The 17057-nt window shown below is 38.7% G+C and overlaps 2 protein-coding genes across 3 annotated transcripts; both read left to right on the forward strand.

The window, feature by feature from the left end:
- Positions 1 to 267: 267 nt before the first annotated feature.
- LOC140773375 (two-component response regulator ORR21-like) lies at positions 268 to 8980 on the forward strand. Of its 2 annotated transcripts, none has more exons than XM_073115890.1 (6): positions 268 to 858; positions 3200 to 3352; positions 3444 to 3842; positions 3958 to 4034; positions 6196 to 7659; positions 8554 to 8980. In XM_073115890.1, exons 1-5 carry the CDS (start codon positions 678 to 680, stop codon positions 7618 to 7620), a joined length of 2235 nt encoding a protein of 744 aa, XP_072971991.1. In that variant the 5' UTR covers positions 268 to 677; the 3' UTR covers positions 7621 to 7659; positions 8554 to 8980. The 2 variants fall into 2 exon arrangements, with proteins under 2 accessions (XP_072971991.1, XP_072971992.1); XM_073115891.1 differs by having other exon boundaries at positions 579 to 858; positions 6196 to 7667; positions 8554 to 8973.
- A 1243-nt stretch (positions 8981 to 10223) lies between these two features.
- LOC140774842 (translocase of chloroplast 34, chloroplastic) lies at positions 10224 to 13707 on the forward strand. The gene is made up of 8 exons (XM_073117988.1): positions 10224 to 10379; positions 10899 to 11008; positions 11091 to 11198; positions 11274 to 11398; positions 11843 to 12107; positions 12955 to 13023; positions 13107 to 13268; positions 13376 to 13707. Exons 2-8 carry the CDS (start codon positions 10910 to 10912, stop codon positions 13484 to 13486), a joined length of 939 nt encoding a protein of 312 aa, XP_072974089.1. The 5' UTR covers positions 10224 to 10379; positions 10899 to 10909; the 3' UTR covers positions 13487 to 13707.
- Positions 13708 to 17057: the final 3350 nt, after the last annotated feature.

Here is a 17057-nt window from a genome sequence, read left to right on the forward strand (position 1 = left end):
TTTCTCTCTCCACAGTCCCCACTTACCCACCATCTGATCGTATACATACTCTTACGGATGGAGTTCAAAACAAACCAGTAAAGATGCCGGCGTGGTGGGCATTTCGTACAACTTACGGTGCAGGTGATCGGACGAGTAATCGCCGTGATCTCCCATTGGTCACGGTACCCGTTGGGGCTACTTCCCCAAAACTACCCCAAAGCAATGGACCCACTTCTTGCTCTAGCTTTCCTTTGCTATAAAATAAGCACGCAGCCATATTAAAAGAAGCGCAAGGACTCCAAAAAGGACAATTTAATTATTAGTCGTCGCCTCCTCTCTCTCTCTCTCTCTCTCTCTCTTGCTCGCTCGCCTCCCCCAAATCTCACCCCTTGCGTGGATCCGTAACCTTCGCCGAGATCGCCGGAATCGCGCGGGGCCGTGGAGCACGCCGGTGGTGGAGTCGAGTTATTGCCGGGGATCTCGCCGGAATTGGGCCGGAGTACGGTGGAGACGAGTTGGTGTTGACTTCTCTTGATTTGGTGGATCTGGTGTGGGTTCGATGTCGAAGATGCTGTCTTTTGGATCGGAGGTGATCGGGACGGAGGAAAGAAGCAAAATTTCCTGAGGGGGCTGGGGGAATTGAGGTAGGGTCTGGAGTTCGACCTTGGAAAGGGGTTTGGAGGACGAAGAGGGTGATGGCTAAGGTGCAGCAGATGCCGATGTCGGCGATGAGCGGGACGGGGAGCTACTCACCGGCGAAGGTGGAGGAAGCTGTGGCAGAGCAGTTCCCGGTGGGGTTGAAGGTTCTTGTGGTGGATGATGACTTGACTTGCTTGATGGTCCTAAAGCGGATGCTTCTTCATTGCCGTTATGATGGTGAGTTCGTCTTTGAATCTTTGGTCTATGTGGGAAACTTTTCTTTCTTGTTATCAGGTTATTTTTTGGTTTTAGGTCTGATTTTTATGCTTTGAATATGCCACCAACTAGCTTGTGTTGTTCCCGTGACCAATATCTAATTCTTGCTATGATGTCTGAAAGTTTGTTTTGTTGTTAAATCCGTGAAGGTTCTCGTCAGTTCTCTTCTTGTTTTTAGGTTTATGTTTCTTGTTTTAGGTTTATGTTTCTTGTTTTTAGGTTTATGTTTGTTTCTGAAAGCTAATAGATCTATGTGGACTTGAGATGATTGTTGGTAATAAACCACTAGATGCCGTGTTGCTCCTTGCTTGTTTCTTATGATTTTTGTGCTATTCTATGCTGCTTTTGTTACCAAATACCAAATCTCTTGCTAGGATTGTTTGAAATTTGGTCCTTACGAATTCTGTGAAGTTTTTCATCAACTATGTTGCTGTTTCTAGGTTTCTCGTTGCTTGTAAAAGCTAACTGGTTTGTTTCACTTTGAGATGGTATAGCTGTTGGAAATAATGTGATGTTGTTTGGTTGATCTCTTGTACAGCATAGACAATCACTGGCTTGTCCACTCTTCCTGATTTTGTTTGCTCTGTATTCTTTTGATGGTTTAGTTGGTCTTTCAGTTTGATTGGTTATCCTTTGTTTGCTTTCTTCTTCTTTTGATATCTTAACAAGTGCCCTTGACTTGTATTATTGATAAATTTCTAGCCTTAGTGTAATAAGGAGAAATTGACACGTCCAACTTTTACCCTACTTTATTATCGCATCTTTTGGTACCTTCTCTTCCTTTTGCTAACTTCTTGTAGCACCACTGTATCCTGAAGCCAGATAATTTTATGAATTCTAGATTAGCTTGTTAGCTTGTGAAATCTGCAATTCATATCATAACAGTGCCTATAACTATAAATTGGACCAAGATCAACACTAGTTCATCAGACAATATTTTGTTCCATCTACTGGATGAACCCTCAGTAAGATTAAATGCTACTTTGGTCATTAGTTCATCAGAAAATATTTCATGAAGTTTTAGGAATCTCACCATTCATTGACTTCTCTAGATTTTCCCAATTCAGTGTTCTAGTTGTTTGTAAGAAAACCTTTACTTGCTGCATCCAATGTTAAGTGGTGCTGACCTCAGGTTTCCTTTGCTTATTCAATGAATGGCTTACCTATTGTGGATAGTTAAAATTTTCCAGTACTATTTCCAAGGGTCAATTAAAGACCAAGCTAAAAATCCTTGGCCCTCTACTGTTTCAACCAGACAAAAACAAACAAGATATATTGTGCCAAGCTTGGTCTGGCATTAGTTGATATTTGGGCTATGTGGGCAAGATTCAATTGGAAGTACTTCAGAATTATCTCAGCCTTGAAAGACACTGTTTGTCTGGCTTTGGCCGAGCATGCAAGCTGTGCAGTATGGGGGTAGTTTTACTTCTTATTTATGAAACATTTTCAAATTCCGTATTCTTATTGTTAGCTCTTGATCTCATTAATCAACTAATGAAGTCCTGTAATGCATATATATCACCGCTATTCCTTCCTTTTAGTCCCATGTCATTGTCTTTGTCATCTTTAGTTGGATTAGCCATCCTAAGTATAGAATGCAGAAATTGGGGAGAAAGCAATGTTATAATATTCCTGCATTAAGTCTTTTAATCCTCATCCAAATGCACATAGACAATACACTTGTTTAGTTATATCTTACTATTCTTTTTTTAAAGATAGGAATTATGATATGCTCTTCTGATCTATTTCCTAGGAACATGACGTCTTGCCATTTTCTTCTTTGAGTCTTTCTTCACTTGTACTTATATTATTTTTAAAGCAATAATTTTTGCTTTCTAGGAGGAAACACTTTCCGACAATTTTGCCTTTACATGAGAATTCTATTCTTTCTATATTTGAAATAAAATAAAGAAACAAATACTAAGCTTTACTTTAATGTTCTGGTTTAGTTTTGAGGACATCATGTGGTGTTGGTGGAACCATGTTTTAGTACTTGCTGAATGAACTTAATGCTAATGCTTCGGTTTTCTATTTATCTGATGCCTGATGATCAATAGGAACCTTTTGATTTTACCAATGTTGCGCTTTTCTGTAACCAGATATGGTGATTAATCTTTTTAGTTAGGTTAAATATTGTTCTGCTAGTTTATGGGAAAGTTGGCTATTTTCCTCAAGTGATTATGGGCAGAATGTAGGCTGATACAATAATCTTTTCCTATCTTAGAAAATTTTCATCTCTTTTCCTATCTTGGTCCTGCTGCAAGATCTCCTTAACCTGCTTTACTTCATTGTTTTTGTGTAGTCACAACTTGTTCCCAGGCTACAAGGGCATTATCTCTTCTCAGGGAGAGCAAAGGTGGTTTTGATGTTGTACTAAGTGATGTTCATATGCCTGACATGGATGGATTTAGGCTGCTTGAACTTGTTGGTCTTGAAATGGATCTTCCGGTCATCAGTATGGATCTCCCTTGCTTCATTGTAAACTTCTAAATATATCTTTCACCCAATTTTTTTTTTTAACATTTTCTTCATTTTCAAACTCACAGTGATGTCTGCTGACACAAGAACCAACATTGTGATGAAAGGAATAAAACATGGAGCTTGTGATTATTTAATCAAGCCTGTACGGATGGAAGAGCTGAAAAACATTTGGCAACATGTTGTTAGAAAGAAGTGGAATGATAGTAAAGAACTTGAACACTCAGGTAGCTTGGAAGATTCTGATCGTAATAAGCGAGTCGCTGATGATGCTGAATATGCTTCCTCTGTCAATGATGGAGCTGATGGCACCTACAAGTCTCAAAAAAAGAAAAGAGATATCAAAGAAGAGGATGATGGTGAACTGGAGAATGGAGATCCTTCTTCATCAAAGAAACCACGAGTTGTGTGGTCAGTTGAGCTTCATCAACAGTTTGTCAATGCTGTGAACCATCTTGGAATTGATAGTATGTTCTCTTTCTAGTGCTTAGAGGTTTCTTTTGTGGTCATCCCATTAAAATTAAATTACCGCATGCACTCTTCTATTCCTCTTATTAACGAAGCTTGCTTATTTATTTGCAGAAGCTGTCCCCAAAAGAATTCTCGAGCTAATGAATGTTCCTGGCTTAACAAGAGAAAATGTTGCTAGTCATTTGCAGGTATGCCTCTGAGCTTTAAGTACCTAGTTGAAAACTCATTGACATCCTTTGAGTTATTTCTTTTCATTTTTTACTTGCCCCAAAAAATGATTTGAAGTTTTTTTTATGTACTTTGTAGCACGAGTGTGATATAACAAGCTACTTGAACATTTTCAGTCCTAGGATATCAGTAGAATTAAAAAAAAGTTTAATCTGTAAAATAAAATTTGTTGCCCACATATGAACCTAATATTTTGCATTTTACGCATAGAGAAAGAACGAATTTATGGAAGCTAGTTTCTAGTATCATTAAATTTCATTAATGATGTAGGCCTTTTTACATAATGCATGATGATGACATATATAGCATTATGATTACCAGCTTCGTGCATAGCTGTACATATGTAAGAAAGTATGGCTGGATTGTTGTGGTTTTCAGTTGATGATACAAGTACTTCTATGATCATACACTTCTTTATACCTTTTGGAGTAAAGTTATAACAGAAGAATATTTCTACATACTGGAAAGGAGTACAAATAGAAAAGTAGTGCACAATGTACCACAGAATAGAGGCAGGCATTCTTTTCACCTTCACCATCAGAAAATAGATTTTGCAGTAGAAATCTTGCTTTATAGTTTTAGTTTTAATCTGAGATGATGTTTTCCTTGAAGTGTTTGTTTCAATTTTGATCATTGTTTGGACAATACAGTATAGTTCAGGCATTATTGTGGAAGTTCATTAGTTTGAATAACTTGAAGGGAGGAAGGAGTATATTCATACCTCAAAGGGATTTCACACAAGGTTTAATTGCTGTTGTTGTTACTGTACTGTTATTTTGAGAGTACAGAAACATACCTATTGAGTTTGAATATGTTTAGGAAATGTGATTCCACTAGAATCTTTAGAATATAACTACTGCAATGAATATTTATTCACTGCTTCTGACCTGTTCTATTATGCATGAGCACAGTAGTGACTAATGAGGCTAACCTTTTCCCTATTATCGCCATTAAACGATTATTAGGGTTGCACAGAGCTAGCTATATTATCTTAAGTTGTTTCCTCTACCTGAGTTGTAGAGAACTAACCTTGTTATTTAAAGACGATCTTTTTCTTGTGTCGTCAACAATGTTTGGAATGACGTTTTTTGGCAACCTCCACGTTGGGCCAGTGCACTGGCCACCCCGCCATCTTGATTGGCACTGGTGAAAGGCGTTTACACACCTTTGTGGGACACCTAGGCGTTGAAAAGCGCTAGGCGGGCCAATTTGGCAAGCTCACGGTTCTGTCTACTAATTTTAAAATTAATAGAAGCGGGTCGGGTTGGAAGCGAGTACGGGTAAGTTGCATATAAAAAAAACCACCTTATCTTTTAATCCTCTCACCTTGTCACCCGATCCCGTGACTAGAAAATCCTAAAGCCCTCTTTTTCTTCCTCTCCGGCTCTCCTTTCCATGGTTGGCTGCAACAAAGGCCTCTCTAGATTCTCCTTTCTCGAGCAACTGGAGTGGAGGTTGGCCTCGTGTAACATCATGGAGGCCATGGTCATGCACCGACGTGGACGCCATGAACACGACAAGCTAAACCCTCTTTTCTTCAATGGAGCAAGCACGACATGGAGCGAACACAGTTTTCTATCGCCTTCTTTCTCCTATTCACTAAATGGAAGTTATGTTCCTCTTCAATTGGAACATGGCTTGCCTTACGTCTTTACATGAGACTGCTAAAGGGAAGAGAACTGATTGTCGTCTATGATACATAACACTTTTTTTAATGAAATTCACCCTCTTCAATGGCATTCCTTATGTCACAAGGAAAAAAGCATGGAGTGATGGACAAAGTGAACACGTGCTGGATAGATGTTCCTCTCTTAGTGGAGTGCGATAGATGGAGTTTTTGTTTTTGTTTTGTTTTTTTAAAGATGATATTATATATATATATTGTGTGTAATTATTTTTAATTTTTTATATATTAAAAATGCTAAACTGTCTTGGCACTCGACTTCTGCCCAGGCGCTAGGCAGTGGGATGACTGCCCACCATCTGCGGCCGCCTTTCAATATATTGGTCATTAGATCTATTGCCTTTCAATATACTGGTCATCAGATCTATTGCTTATATGCATTTTATGCTTATACTTTCCTATTTGTACACGTGTTTAGTAATTCTTTCCTTGTGCAGAAATTCAGATTGTATTTAAAGAGATTAAATGGAGTAGCTCAGCACCATACTGGACTTTCTAACTCGTTCTGTGGATCTTCTTCAAATGTAAAAGGGAATCCAGTGGGAAGACTTGATTTTCAGGCTCTGGCTGCATCTGGCCAAATCCCTCCACAAACCCTTGCTGCCCTGCAAGATGAGCTTCTAGGTCGACCTTCAGGCAGTCTAGTAATTCCAGACCAGTCATCTCTGCAAACTTCAGCTCAAGGGGTCAAGTGTGATTCTATAGAAAGAGAAATAGCATTCAATCAGCCTCTGTTGAAACCCCAGAATAACATATCCCGGCAATTCCCTCAATCTAGTATAGCTTTTGGGGTTATGCCTTCTTCTTTTCCAACGTGGTCCTGTAATGACCTTGCTGTTTCAGAGTCTGCTAGAAATCTTGGAGGGATAAATAAATCCAGAAATGGAAACCCGCTGGTCCAAATGTTTCACCAGCAGCAGCTAAATCATGCCCTAGCAGAATCCCATAACACATCTAGTGTGCAGCCTTCTTGTCTGGTTGTTCCCTCTCAGACATTAAATACTCTCCGGGTAGGCGAGAATCCTATGCTCATCAATCAAACTTCCTTGGTATTAGCCCCTCAGTCACCAACCAGTTTTCAATCAGTAAATGCTCCTACTTCCATTAATCAAGATTCTGTTCTTGTCCCTTCTCAATTGTCAACCAGTTTACAAGGAGGGAGTAGTTGTGGCATCATAAATCAGAACTCGATAATGGTCCCCTCTCAGTCATTTCTCAGTCTGCAGGAAGGTGGTTTACTAAGTCAGAATTCTACTCTGGCCCCTTCTCAATCATTGACCGATTTTCATCAGGTAGAGAGTAGTCCTCTCTTCAATCAGAGCACTCCAGTAGTCTCCTCTCAACTGTCCACCAGTTTTCAGGCAGAGAAGCATCCTACGCCACTTGGCCAGCTCTCCATGTATAACAGCGGAAATACCCTGGATTACAACTTACTTTCGTCTCAGTCAAAGAATGTCCGACTTGGTACTGGGCAAGTCATAGATGAAGGCTTCAGAAACAACAGTGTGACAAATAGCTACTCAATTCCCAGATTAGTTTCTTCTCCAGCATCATCTTGTCCTGATGGCTCAACAGGTCAGCACATGCAGATTTCTGATGGGAATATTCTTGCTAATGGACCACCTTATCTTTTGCCTAACTCATGCGATATCCAAAGATCTGGTTCACTTTTAAGGAAATTTCCTGATCAAGGGCAAGGGAGAAATCTTGGTTTTGTTGGTAAAGGAACTTGCCTTCCCAGCCGCTTCCTTGTGGATGACATTGAATCTCCTACCAACATCTCGAGTCAAATTCATGCTGGCACTGATGATGGTGGAGAAACAGCAGACCACGATAATTTTGGATTCAACAGACAAATCTAAAGTGGGGGTTTAGTGCTTCACATGTTGGCCATGCTCATTGTAAGTAGGTAATGCAACAATCTCCAATATGTTACATCTCATTTTTCATATAAAGGGAAGAATTGCTTTTATTGTAGGACTGGCTCTCTACTTCAATAAGCTGCCTGTTCCTTTTAATCTTTCACCTGAAGTGATCCATGTTGTTTTTTCTCTGGTTTAGAATGATAATTGATTAATTTTCTCTCATTAATTCTTTTTCATGGAAGAGCCAAAACTCCAGATACTTAGTACTCAAGGCTTGGTTGTTTTTATTGTCCTCTTCCATTTTTTTCGTGGATAAATATATACATGATGGATTATCTATCCTACAAAGACCTTTTCTCCTTTGAAAGGAAAAGGTAGTCGCCTTTGTACATCGCCTCTTGACATTTATATCAGCTTAAACATATTGACTTGAACAGTCAAATGTCTGCCGACAGACCCCATTAGGCTGTCTTATCTGTTTTATTTCTTTAAGGTCAGATCAAGGCTGTTCAGACTTCAGATGACTTTGTTCCTTTTATGAAAGGGAGGGAATTCTATGATTCAGGCAAACTCAGGAAGGTTAGATGTGAATTTGTGTCACTGGTATCATACTTGTATGATTTGATGAGCTTTTGGAGTTTCAGCATGATCTGTGACCTAACCTTTTGCAGAAATGCCATTGCCACATTTCTAGAGTGTCATTTTAGTATTTTCTGCATTTAAAACTTCAAGATCTGCGGCATGGTATGACCTTTGGATTTTGGCAAACAACTTTGGAGTTTGAAATGATCTTGTTATCTTGTATAGCACAAGTCAACTCTATGTGATGCTCTGAATAATTGAATAATGTCGGTTGTTTTTGTTAGGCATATGCTCTGTTATCTGGACTTGAAAAGTTTAGTCATTCTAACAGGTGGATTTGTTTTGCAGGTTACCATGATTCTTCATAGAAAATGCAGTTTTCTTTTTCTCTCTTCCCTTCCCAACACCCCAACAAAACTCGTCAGCCACCCTGTGTCTGTCTTCTAGGTTAGATGTCCTGCTTGATTTAAATTTAATCACTCTATGGGACTTGTTTTTATCAAATCTGCTTTAGGATAAAGTTTGTGAATGGAAAAATATTTCTCATTTAATTGTTTATAGTTTCTGGAGACAAGCCCCATTTAGGCTGTGGTAATTTTGTTTCTTAAACACTGATTTAGTATAATGATATTAAATTCTTGTTTACTTTTTTATGTTCATACAAAACAGTGTAAATGATGAGGGTAAAAAGCTGAAAGCTTAATTTTTCTGGTTTTCAAAGCAGTGACATAAATTTTCCTCAACCTGGAGGCATCTATGGTGAAAATAAGAAGAATATTTCTTGTTTCCTGCTTTGTACCAGTTCAGAACTTATTTGAGTTGATGCTTTCCGACAGCTTCAGAACCCTGTCTTTAGGTTCTGTATCTTTTTCCACCAACTTAAATAAGATGCTGAGCAGAAGCTTTGCTTGAAGTTGTTTCTCAATTTAGTTCCTGGATAAATTGTACACAATTTATTCTGAGATTATGCATTGCTTCATGTAGTAGCCTCCTAATGAGAAGTAAGCCAAGTGATGCCATGCAAATATTTAGGAAAACCTCTGAAAATTAGATACAAATACGAGAACCATACTCTTAACAGTCTCTCTATATCCCTCTATCTCATATCCATCACAATCAATGAATCAGTTTCTTTTCCCAGAAAATGTACCCTAAATGATGATAAAATGCAAAACCTTGTTAAGATATCAGTAAGTACTCAAATGTTCACAAGTTTAAGAACAGGGCACATGCTGCACAGCCTAAAGAATGGAATCAACATTCCACCTACCAATCATTAGACCAACTCCTCTTAAAAAAGCTGCCCATGCTACGTGTAATCAATGACTCGACTGCAGGCAAGTTGCAACGATTAACGAAACTCATTAAGAGAAAGATCTCTAGCCTTCTTTTATCTGGAAGTAACGTCTAATGTCGTAATTCTTGCGACGCGGACACACTAACAAATGTCTATGTAGAGAGTAGTCGTGCCTGCACTGCTGGAACCACCCACCCACCAATTGTTTCTCGCATAGTTTACATTGGGCTTTTGCGTCAATTACTTGGCCATTCGCGTCTCGGATTTTAATCCGATCAAAATGGTCCCAAACAACGGATCTGCTCCTTTTCCTTGTGGGCTCTCTCAGAGCCGAAGTAACTTCTGGAGGAGAGGATTCACGATCGTCGTCTTCGTCTTTAGAACAAGAACCCATTTAAACCCCCCCACCCCCAAACAAATATTCGATAATAGATAAGTTAGAAGAAGTAGATGGGGGGGGGGGGGGGGGGGGTATGTGTAAGTATTGATGGAGGAAAAAGAAAATTGAGAATGATTTTTGAGACATAGGGTTTTATTTATAGACAAAGGATGGGATGGAAAAGACGAAACTGCCCCTGATTGTTAGCCGTTTGTTTCTGTTGGTTGAGGACAAATATTGGATTTCGTAGCATTTTGACTGATTTACCCCCACTGTAACAAGTACTGAGGGGGGCATTTGCGTCCAAACAAACCATTTGGTATCCGGCTGGGCTTAAAAGTTCAGAGTCGGGCCGGGCTTAGGCCCGACCCGTAAAGGCCCGAGGTTGACCGGATAAGCTTGTTTCGTTCGCCTTTAGTCCTTTACCTTATCCCTCTCAAAACCCTAGGTTTTGTGTTGGATTCGTTGGGGTTTCCGATCACCTCTGCAAGCTCTTAGGTAGGTTTGTTTACTTGGGAAAGCCTTACATCTTTGTGAACGCAATTTTATTTCGATTTGATGCAAAATTTTGCGGCTTTTGTGTTGGAATCGTGGAACCCAGACATGGGTTGTTCGTTTTTATATCTGTACACTACTTGTGGAATTGGAAGAAGGAAGGAAGTGGAATTCGTTTACTAACCTACTTTTCTATTGTAAACTGGAAATTATTGGGGCTAATGAACATCTGGAGCTGGATTTATGGCTGCGGTTAGAGTTTTCTATGGCGAATTTTCCTTTTTAGCAGTCGTTTTAGAAGTTCGTTTGTGTGAAAAAAAAAAAATACAAATAATGTAGCACTGGAATAATCTCAATTGAGATAGCCAAATAGAACTTCGAATAATTACTATCGCCTATTCGCATCAGCTAATGTAATGTATTTTCCTGCAATCAATTTTTAGTTGCTAGTGCGAACTATTTTTTGTTTACTAGGTTCTAACTAGTATTTTATTTTCCTTCAATTGCTGCTATGTAATTAAGAATATAGCAGTATGTCTTCTCCATTAGCTCGTGAATGGGTAGGGATACAGCAGTTTCCACCTGCGACGCAAAGTAAATTGCATGAAATATTGGGAAAGCTGAAGGAAGAGGTCTGTTCCATAAAATTTATTTCTTTACCTTTTCTGGTGAAATGCGCATTCCCTTATATTATCTTTTTTTTGTTTCTGATAGAATGTGAGCACATTGACAATTCTGGTGATGGGGAAAGGAGGTGTGGGGAAGTCCTCTACTGTTAACTCTATAATAGGGGAGAGGGTGGCTGCTGTCAGTGCTTTCCAGGTTTTCTAACTTCTATCTACTTGGTCTTAACTGTCCTGCTAAAATGGTTGATACTTATAAAAGTATGTTTGGCAGTCTGAAGGGTTGAGACCTATGATGTGCTCACGAATGAGGGCAGGGTTCACTTTGAACATCATCGACACTCCAGGGCTTGTTGAAGGTGGATACGTCAATGAACAAGCTCTTGAGATCATTAAACAGTGAGTATCAGTTCATACATATATTGACAGCAATAGGAACTTAGTTTGAGTGAATTTGCTTATGCTTTTCAATGATCTGAGACACTCAGTACACTTTGGGGTTTAAGCAGGCTGTTTTAGTTTTTTAAGTATTTTGTTGGGCCAACTACTTTTTAATAGAAATTCTACCGCATTGCATAATTCTTTTTTCTGGAAAAACTGGTGAAGAAAATTAGAATACCTGCTCTCTTTCTGCTCTTCTCTTTCTTACTACATTTAGATAAGGCCATCTCAACTCTCTTGCTTGTTTATGAGGTTTCCGTAAGTGCTAACTATTTTACTTTCCTTTCTTTTATTTTTTTCCTTCTGTTCTAAACTTACAAGTGTGTTTATCTATTGGCCTTTTTTGGCTCATGCTTTAGATTCATTAGTTGAGAGCTAATCTTCTGTTCCTTGGTGTGCCAGGTATCTTTTGAACAAGACCATTGATGTTCTCCTCTACGTGGATCGGTTGGATGCATATAGGGTTGATAGTTTGGATAGACAAGTTATTAGAGCCATCACGGACTCATTTGGTAAAGGTATCTGGCAGCGAGCTTTGGTTGTATTAACCCATGGTCAGTTATCTCCACCAGATGGACTAAATTATGATGACTTTGTTGCAAAACGATCGGATGCACTTTTGAAGTACATTCGTTTGGGTGCTCGTCTTAGGAAACAAGAGCCTCAGGTACTGCATCTAGTCCGTTTGTTATGGTATATTCATTTTTCTTGTTTAAGTGTCTCAAGGTTGTTTCATTTATCCTGCTTCAATGCAAAAGACATTGAATGTTTAGAGTTCTGTATTTTCACAATTAATGTTTAAGTAAATTCTTATATGTAAGACAAATACATATTCTGTATAGTCACTGGAAAATCTCTAGCTTTTTTAGAAAAAATAAAAAGGGATGATTGCGTTACTTTCCGACAATTTCATAATTATGAATTCCTTATCTGATGTAGTATAAGCTTTGTTTTTGTTTTTTTGGCCACTGCATAATTGTTCCTTTTTGTGATAGTGCACAGTGCAAGATCCAATGTTGTTGTCACACATGGACTAATGCCTAAAATATGGCTTAACTGTTGCATGTTGTTCTATTGTTGAAGTGTTGCCTCTCCAATTTGTTGCTTAACATACTAAAATTTCCTCATTCATTTCTACTTTTATTATTACCTCACATGAGTATGTGGAGACTTTAATCTTGCTAAATGCTGGTGTCTGGATAAATATATAGCTTGTTTTAGAGAAATGAGCTGGATAATGTGTACTATAAAAGCTTCTTAACCTCCCCTCTGATGAACTAATTTGTATTATAAGATTAAGGCAAGCATAGGAAGACCAGCTTTTAGTACCGAGTCCTGCATCTCGACAAGACTAGTTCCTTGACTAACAGCAGAGGAATATGGTTCTTTATCTCCTGTACATTTCATTAATATAGAGCTTATAGAGTAGACATGGTTGTATGTTGTAACTTGGTTTTCATGTGGATTGCATAAGTACTTGCACACCATTTGATACTAATGCCTGGTCATCATAGGAATCTTGCTTACCTGTGGTACTGGTTGAGAACAGTGGCAGATGCAAGACTAACGACAATGGGGAAAAGGTTTATTCGTCTCTAATCATTCTTGCTCCTAGTTCTAGGTCACCTTTGGGAATTTACAACATAATCTTGATCTGTGGATACAGATTCTCCCTGATGGTACTCCATGGATTCCGAACTTAGTGAAAGAAATCACGGCTGTTATTTCAAATGGCAGCAAACCCATCGTAGTTGATCAGAAATTGATTGACGGCCCCAACCCAAACAACAGGGGAAAGTTCTTTATACCGCTTATCTTAGCTTTTCAGGTCAGCTTTCTACATACTGAGCAATTTAATTGAAATTTTAGTGAAAGCTCCACATGCTGAGAAAAATCTTCTTTTATCTATACTGATTTTTTTTTCTCCATTTTCAGTACTTTTTTGTGGTAAAACGGATCCAAGGAGCCATAAAGAATGACATTTCGAAGGAAAGCAAGCCTCTATGGGAGCTACGTGACATGGGTTTGGCTGATCGCAAATTTTAACATTTCAAAGCTGCTGTTCTTGCTTCTTCTTTTTTTCCTTTTATCTCCGGCAATCTCGTAAACTTTTGTTGTTCAAACGGGTATTATCTCTTCTTGAGGGCATCGATTAGTGTTATTCTTCCATACAACTGGTTGCTTCAGTAATGAAGGGTAAAGCTCCGTATATGTTTGCCTCCCAGGCCATGAAGTAACTGAGTTAGTAAAGCGGCTGATTTCTCTTCTGTTGTGTGTAGTATTCTGCAAATGCTTTCGGACATCTATGGGTTATAGCTGGCTATAACTATTCAGTAAACTGAAGAATTTGCTTGCTTTTTTTGTTGTTATTCTTGTACTCTTGAGTTTCCAAAGCATTTTGTATTACAAAGGTAAGCAGTCTGGAGTGGCTGAAAAGTTCAGTTATGGAGGAGGGGAGTTGGGCATTCATGCATTGCCTCAAGAGCTTCAATCATGGATGGGCTGCGCTGCAAAACTCTGGCTCTTTGGTGATTATCATCAAGCTTTCGTCAATGTCCGGTCACTCTCGTCTCCATTCTTGCCAAGGGGGTTTCCTAGCAGGTGGTCCAGTTGCATTAGACTCTGTACAAGTTCCTCGCACTCCTTTGACCTTTTTATTTTTTATTCATCCTTGTTGTTGATCTTTTAGTGAGGATGCCGAGAAGAGCTAATGCTGTTCGAGTTGGTGGCAGGCTTGCTCTCCAACTTGGACAAGTCCTGTCTCTTATCCATCTCGGTGGCCGATTCTGAGGAGGAAGCTCCCTACTGGACTGGCATTTCGGTTGCTTTGTGAATCGAACACTAGTTAAAAGAGTTTTCTTAGCCGTTCTCTCCTAATTTCTTTTCGTCTTTTGGGCCTCAACTAAGATGATCTCCCGCATTGACTCCATTAAGAGGGCCTTGGGTTTCACTGTAGGTTGGCGTGGTCCACGGTTTGTCTGACGGGTGGGCTGGATGTTCCTAATTTGTGATCCTTCAACCTTTCCCTTAGGGAAATGGAGGTGGAAGCTGCTGGGGTTGGGGGAAGTGATGATGCACCTCTATTATAGGAGGAGATGTTGTTTTATTATTGATCATTCATGAGCCTGGAAGTCTGAATATGAATTAGACAAATGACTAATCCTTCTTTAATATAGACATTTAGATCTCACTAAACTTTATTTAAATTGATAGTTTAAGCTTTAAGTTATATGTGTTATTAAATAATTAGTTTGAACTAGGCTGCCGTAAGTTAACTACACTGTCAAACTATCAATTAAATTGAGCCGTTAAGTTAAGTCTCTAAAATACCAAATTATTAAATAAACTCCTGGTTGGACAAATGGTCAGAAGGAGGAGTTCTAATAAGCCGGTTCCCTAGAGCATTCCTCTCCTCCCAACAATATGGACTCATGCCTATCTGAGATCTCTTTCCTGGGGCACCCTAGAAGATTGCAGGCTTTTGCAAGCTTTGAGTGAGTCTCCCTCTTTGATTTCCTAGACCCCCTCTCCCTCCCTCCCTCCTCTCCCTCCCTCCTCTCCCTCCTCTGCTCGCTGACAAGGGAGGGAGGACTATATATTTTTCTTGGAGGGGAGAATTTATCTCTTTGCTGGTGGATGCCAAGTAATCATAAAGATGGCTTAAATTGGAGACGTGAGAAAGAGACCTCATGAGTTCATTAATTGAAAATAATTCATACCTGCTGTGAAAGAAAGTTACTAGGCGAATTACTCACAGTTTGACAACTATGTAAACGGCTTAAACTTCTCTCTAATGTTTGCACCTACAAATTGATGAACCCACTAATTTCTTGCACTACTTTCTTCTTGTATATATAAATAAATGCCTGCTCAAATTATAATTTATCCAAGAAGAAAAAAAGAAGTTAAAAGAGAAAATAAAAAAAAGGGAATAATATGGAAATAATCTAGCAAAACACCCTCAAATTTAATGAAAAAATTGATGCTGCCTATCGCACGAAGTTACTTACCAAAGAGAGCAAATTTTAAAATGTAGTAATACAATTCTACACCACAAAACTTCCAAATACTAAAACATAACTAGCCTTAGTCCACTTTTCTATTAAAAAACAGAAAAAGAAAAAGAAAATACAAACATAAAAAAAAACAAAGTCTCCTAATAGTTAAGGAACGCGAATCTGCCCTCTGAAATGATTATGCGCCGCGAGATTACCGGCAATCCCTTGATCTTTGTCTTTGATGTCTTCTTCTTCTTCATCTTCATCCCTCGATAATTGAAGGCAATCCAGGAGGCTCTTCAAAAGGGGAGAAAAAACAACTATGGCATCAACCAACTCAAGAACTTTGTGTAATCCTGAGTTCTGGGCCATCATTAGATCTTTGCAAATGCTTAGCTCTATGAAGCTTGGAAGAAGAATATATATATATATATATACATGAGTCAACCAGTAAGTCATCACTCTTGCCTCTAATACTTGAGCTGCAAGCCTCTCTAAAGCTTCTACTTTTCTCCTCTCTCTCGCCGTCTCTTTGGAATATAAGCGCTAAGTGGTCCATATATTCCAAATCCTAAATATCATAGCAGAGCTTTTTCAGTTCATCAAAATGTAATTTTTGACCCTTTCTTTGAATATAACGTTGATGAATTAATATTCTTGTGAATTGGATAAAGTTTCGAACTTTATGCAACCAATGGAACTATGCCGCATACCAATTTTCTTATAAATCGTTTCAAACTTTATGCATCTACGTCTATCTTTTAGAAATTTGACAGCAACTTCCAAAAATGAGGTGATCGTCCACTAAGGCAAGGTTGGATACCAACTCTCATAGATAAGCATTATCTTTTTGTGAGTGCCTTTGACGGGCAATAGTAACCTGAGTTGGTGGATTCGCAAACTATTCCATTGGTTGAGATTAAAAGAGTTAAATTTTTTTTTAAAAAAAATGTTCTTAAATCAATGGGTTTATGATATAACACGGTTCATATTGCCTCAACTCGTAATATTGGGTTTATTGGGATGAGCCTATTTATCTAGTTGATTTTTATTGAAGAAATAAAATGATTTTTGTCGGGGGGCTTTCGCACGCAAAGACCGCGTTCGAACGGGCTATGTAAACGTCTGCACGCGTTTACAAAAACAGAGAACGCAAATTATGCGTTTGAATACCTACATACGTTTGTAATAACAGAGAAATGTAATTCTGCACCGCGACAAAAATTGTTGCTTTGTTAAAAAATTTTAACTTAATTGATGGGTCCATAGGGTGAGCCTCTATAAATATGTAGAGAAAATTCTAATTGGAATTTATCTGATAATTGAAAACGACATTGTGCCTTTATCTCCTTCTCTTCTTGCTCTAGCCATTGGCATCCTCTCCCACCTCCTTTCTTCTACCGCCCAAGTCTTTGGTCGGCTTGCTTTTTAATCCGTCTCTTCTATAACAACTTCTTCTATTTCACACTAAAGAAGCAATATAACATCTATCTAGCCATTGAAGGGCTATTAAGTTAGGGTTTATCTGACCTTCGACCACTGTTCGGCTGATATCTTAAGATCTAGTCAATCAAACCCTAGGATGTTGAATTTGTTGGAAAGCTCTTTTTAAGGACGAC

This window comes from Typha angustifolia, chromosome 13 (assembly GCF_048772165.1).
Source record: "Typha angustifolia cultivar Huaian chromosome 13, ASM4877216v1, whole genome shotgun sequence".
Taxonomy (NCBI): domain Eukaryota; kingdom Viridiplantae; phylum Streptophyta; class Magnoliopsida; order Poales; family Typhaceae; genus Typha; species Typha angustifolia.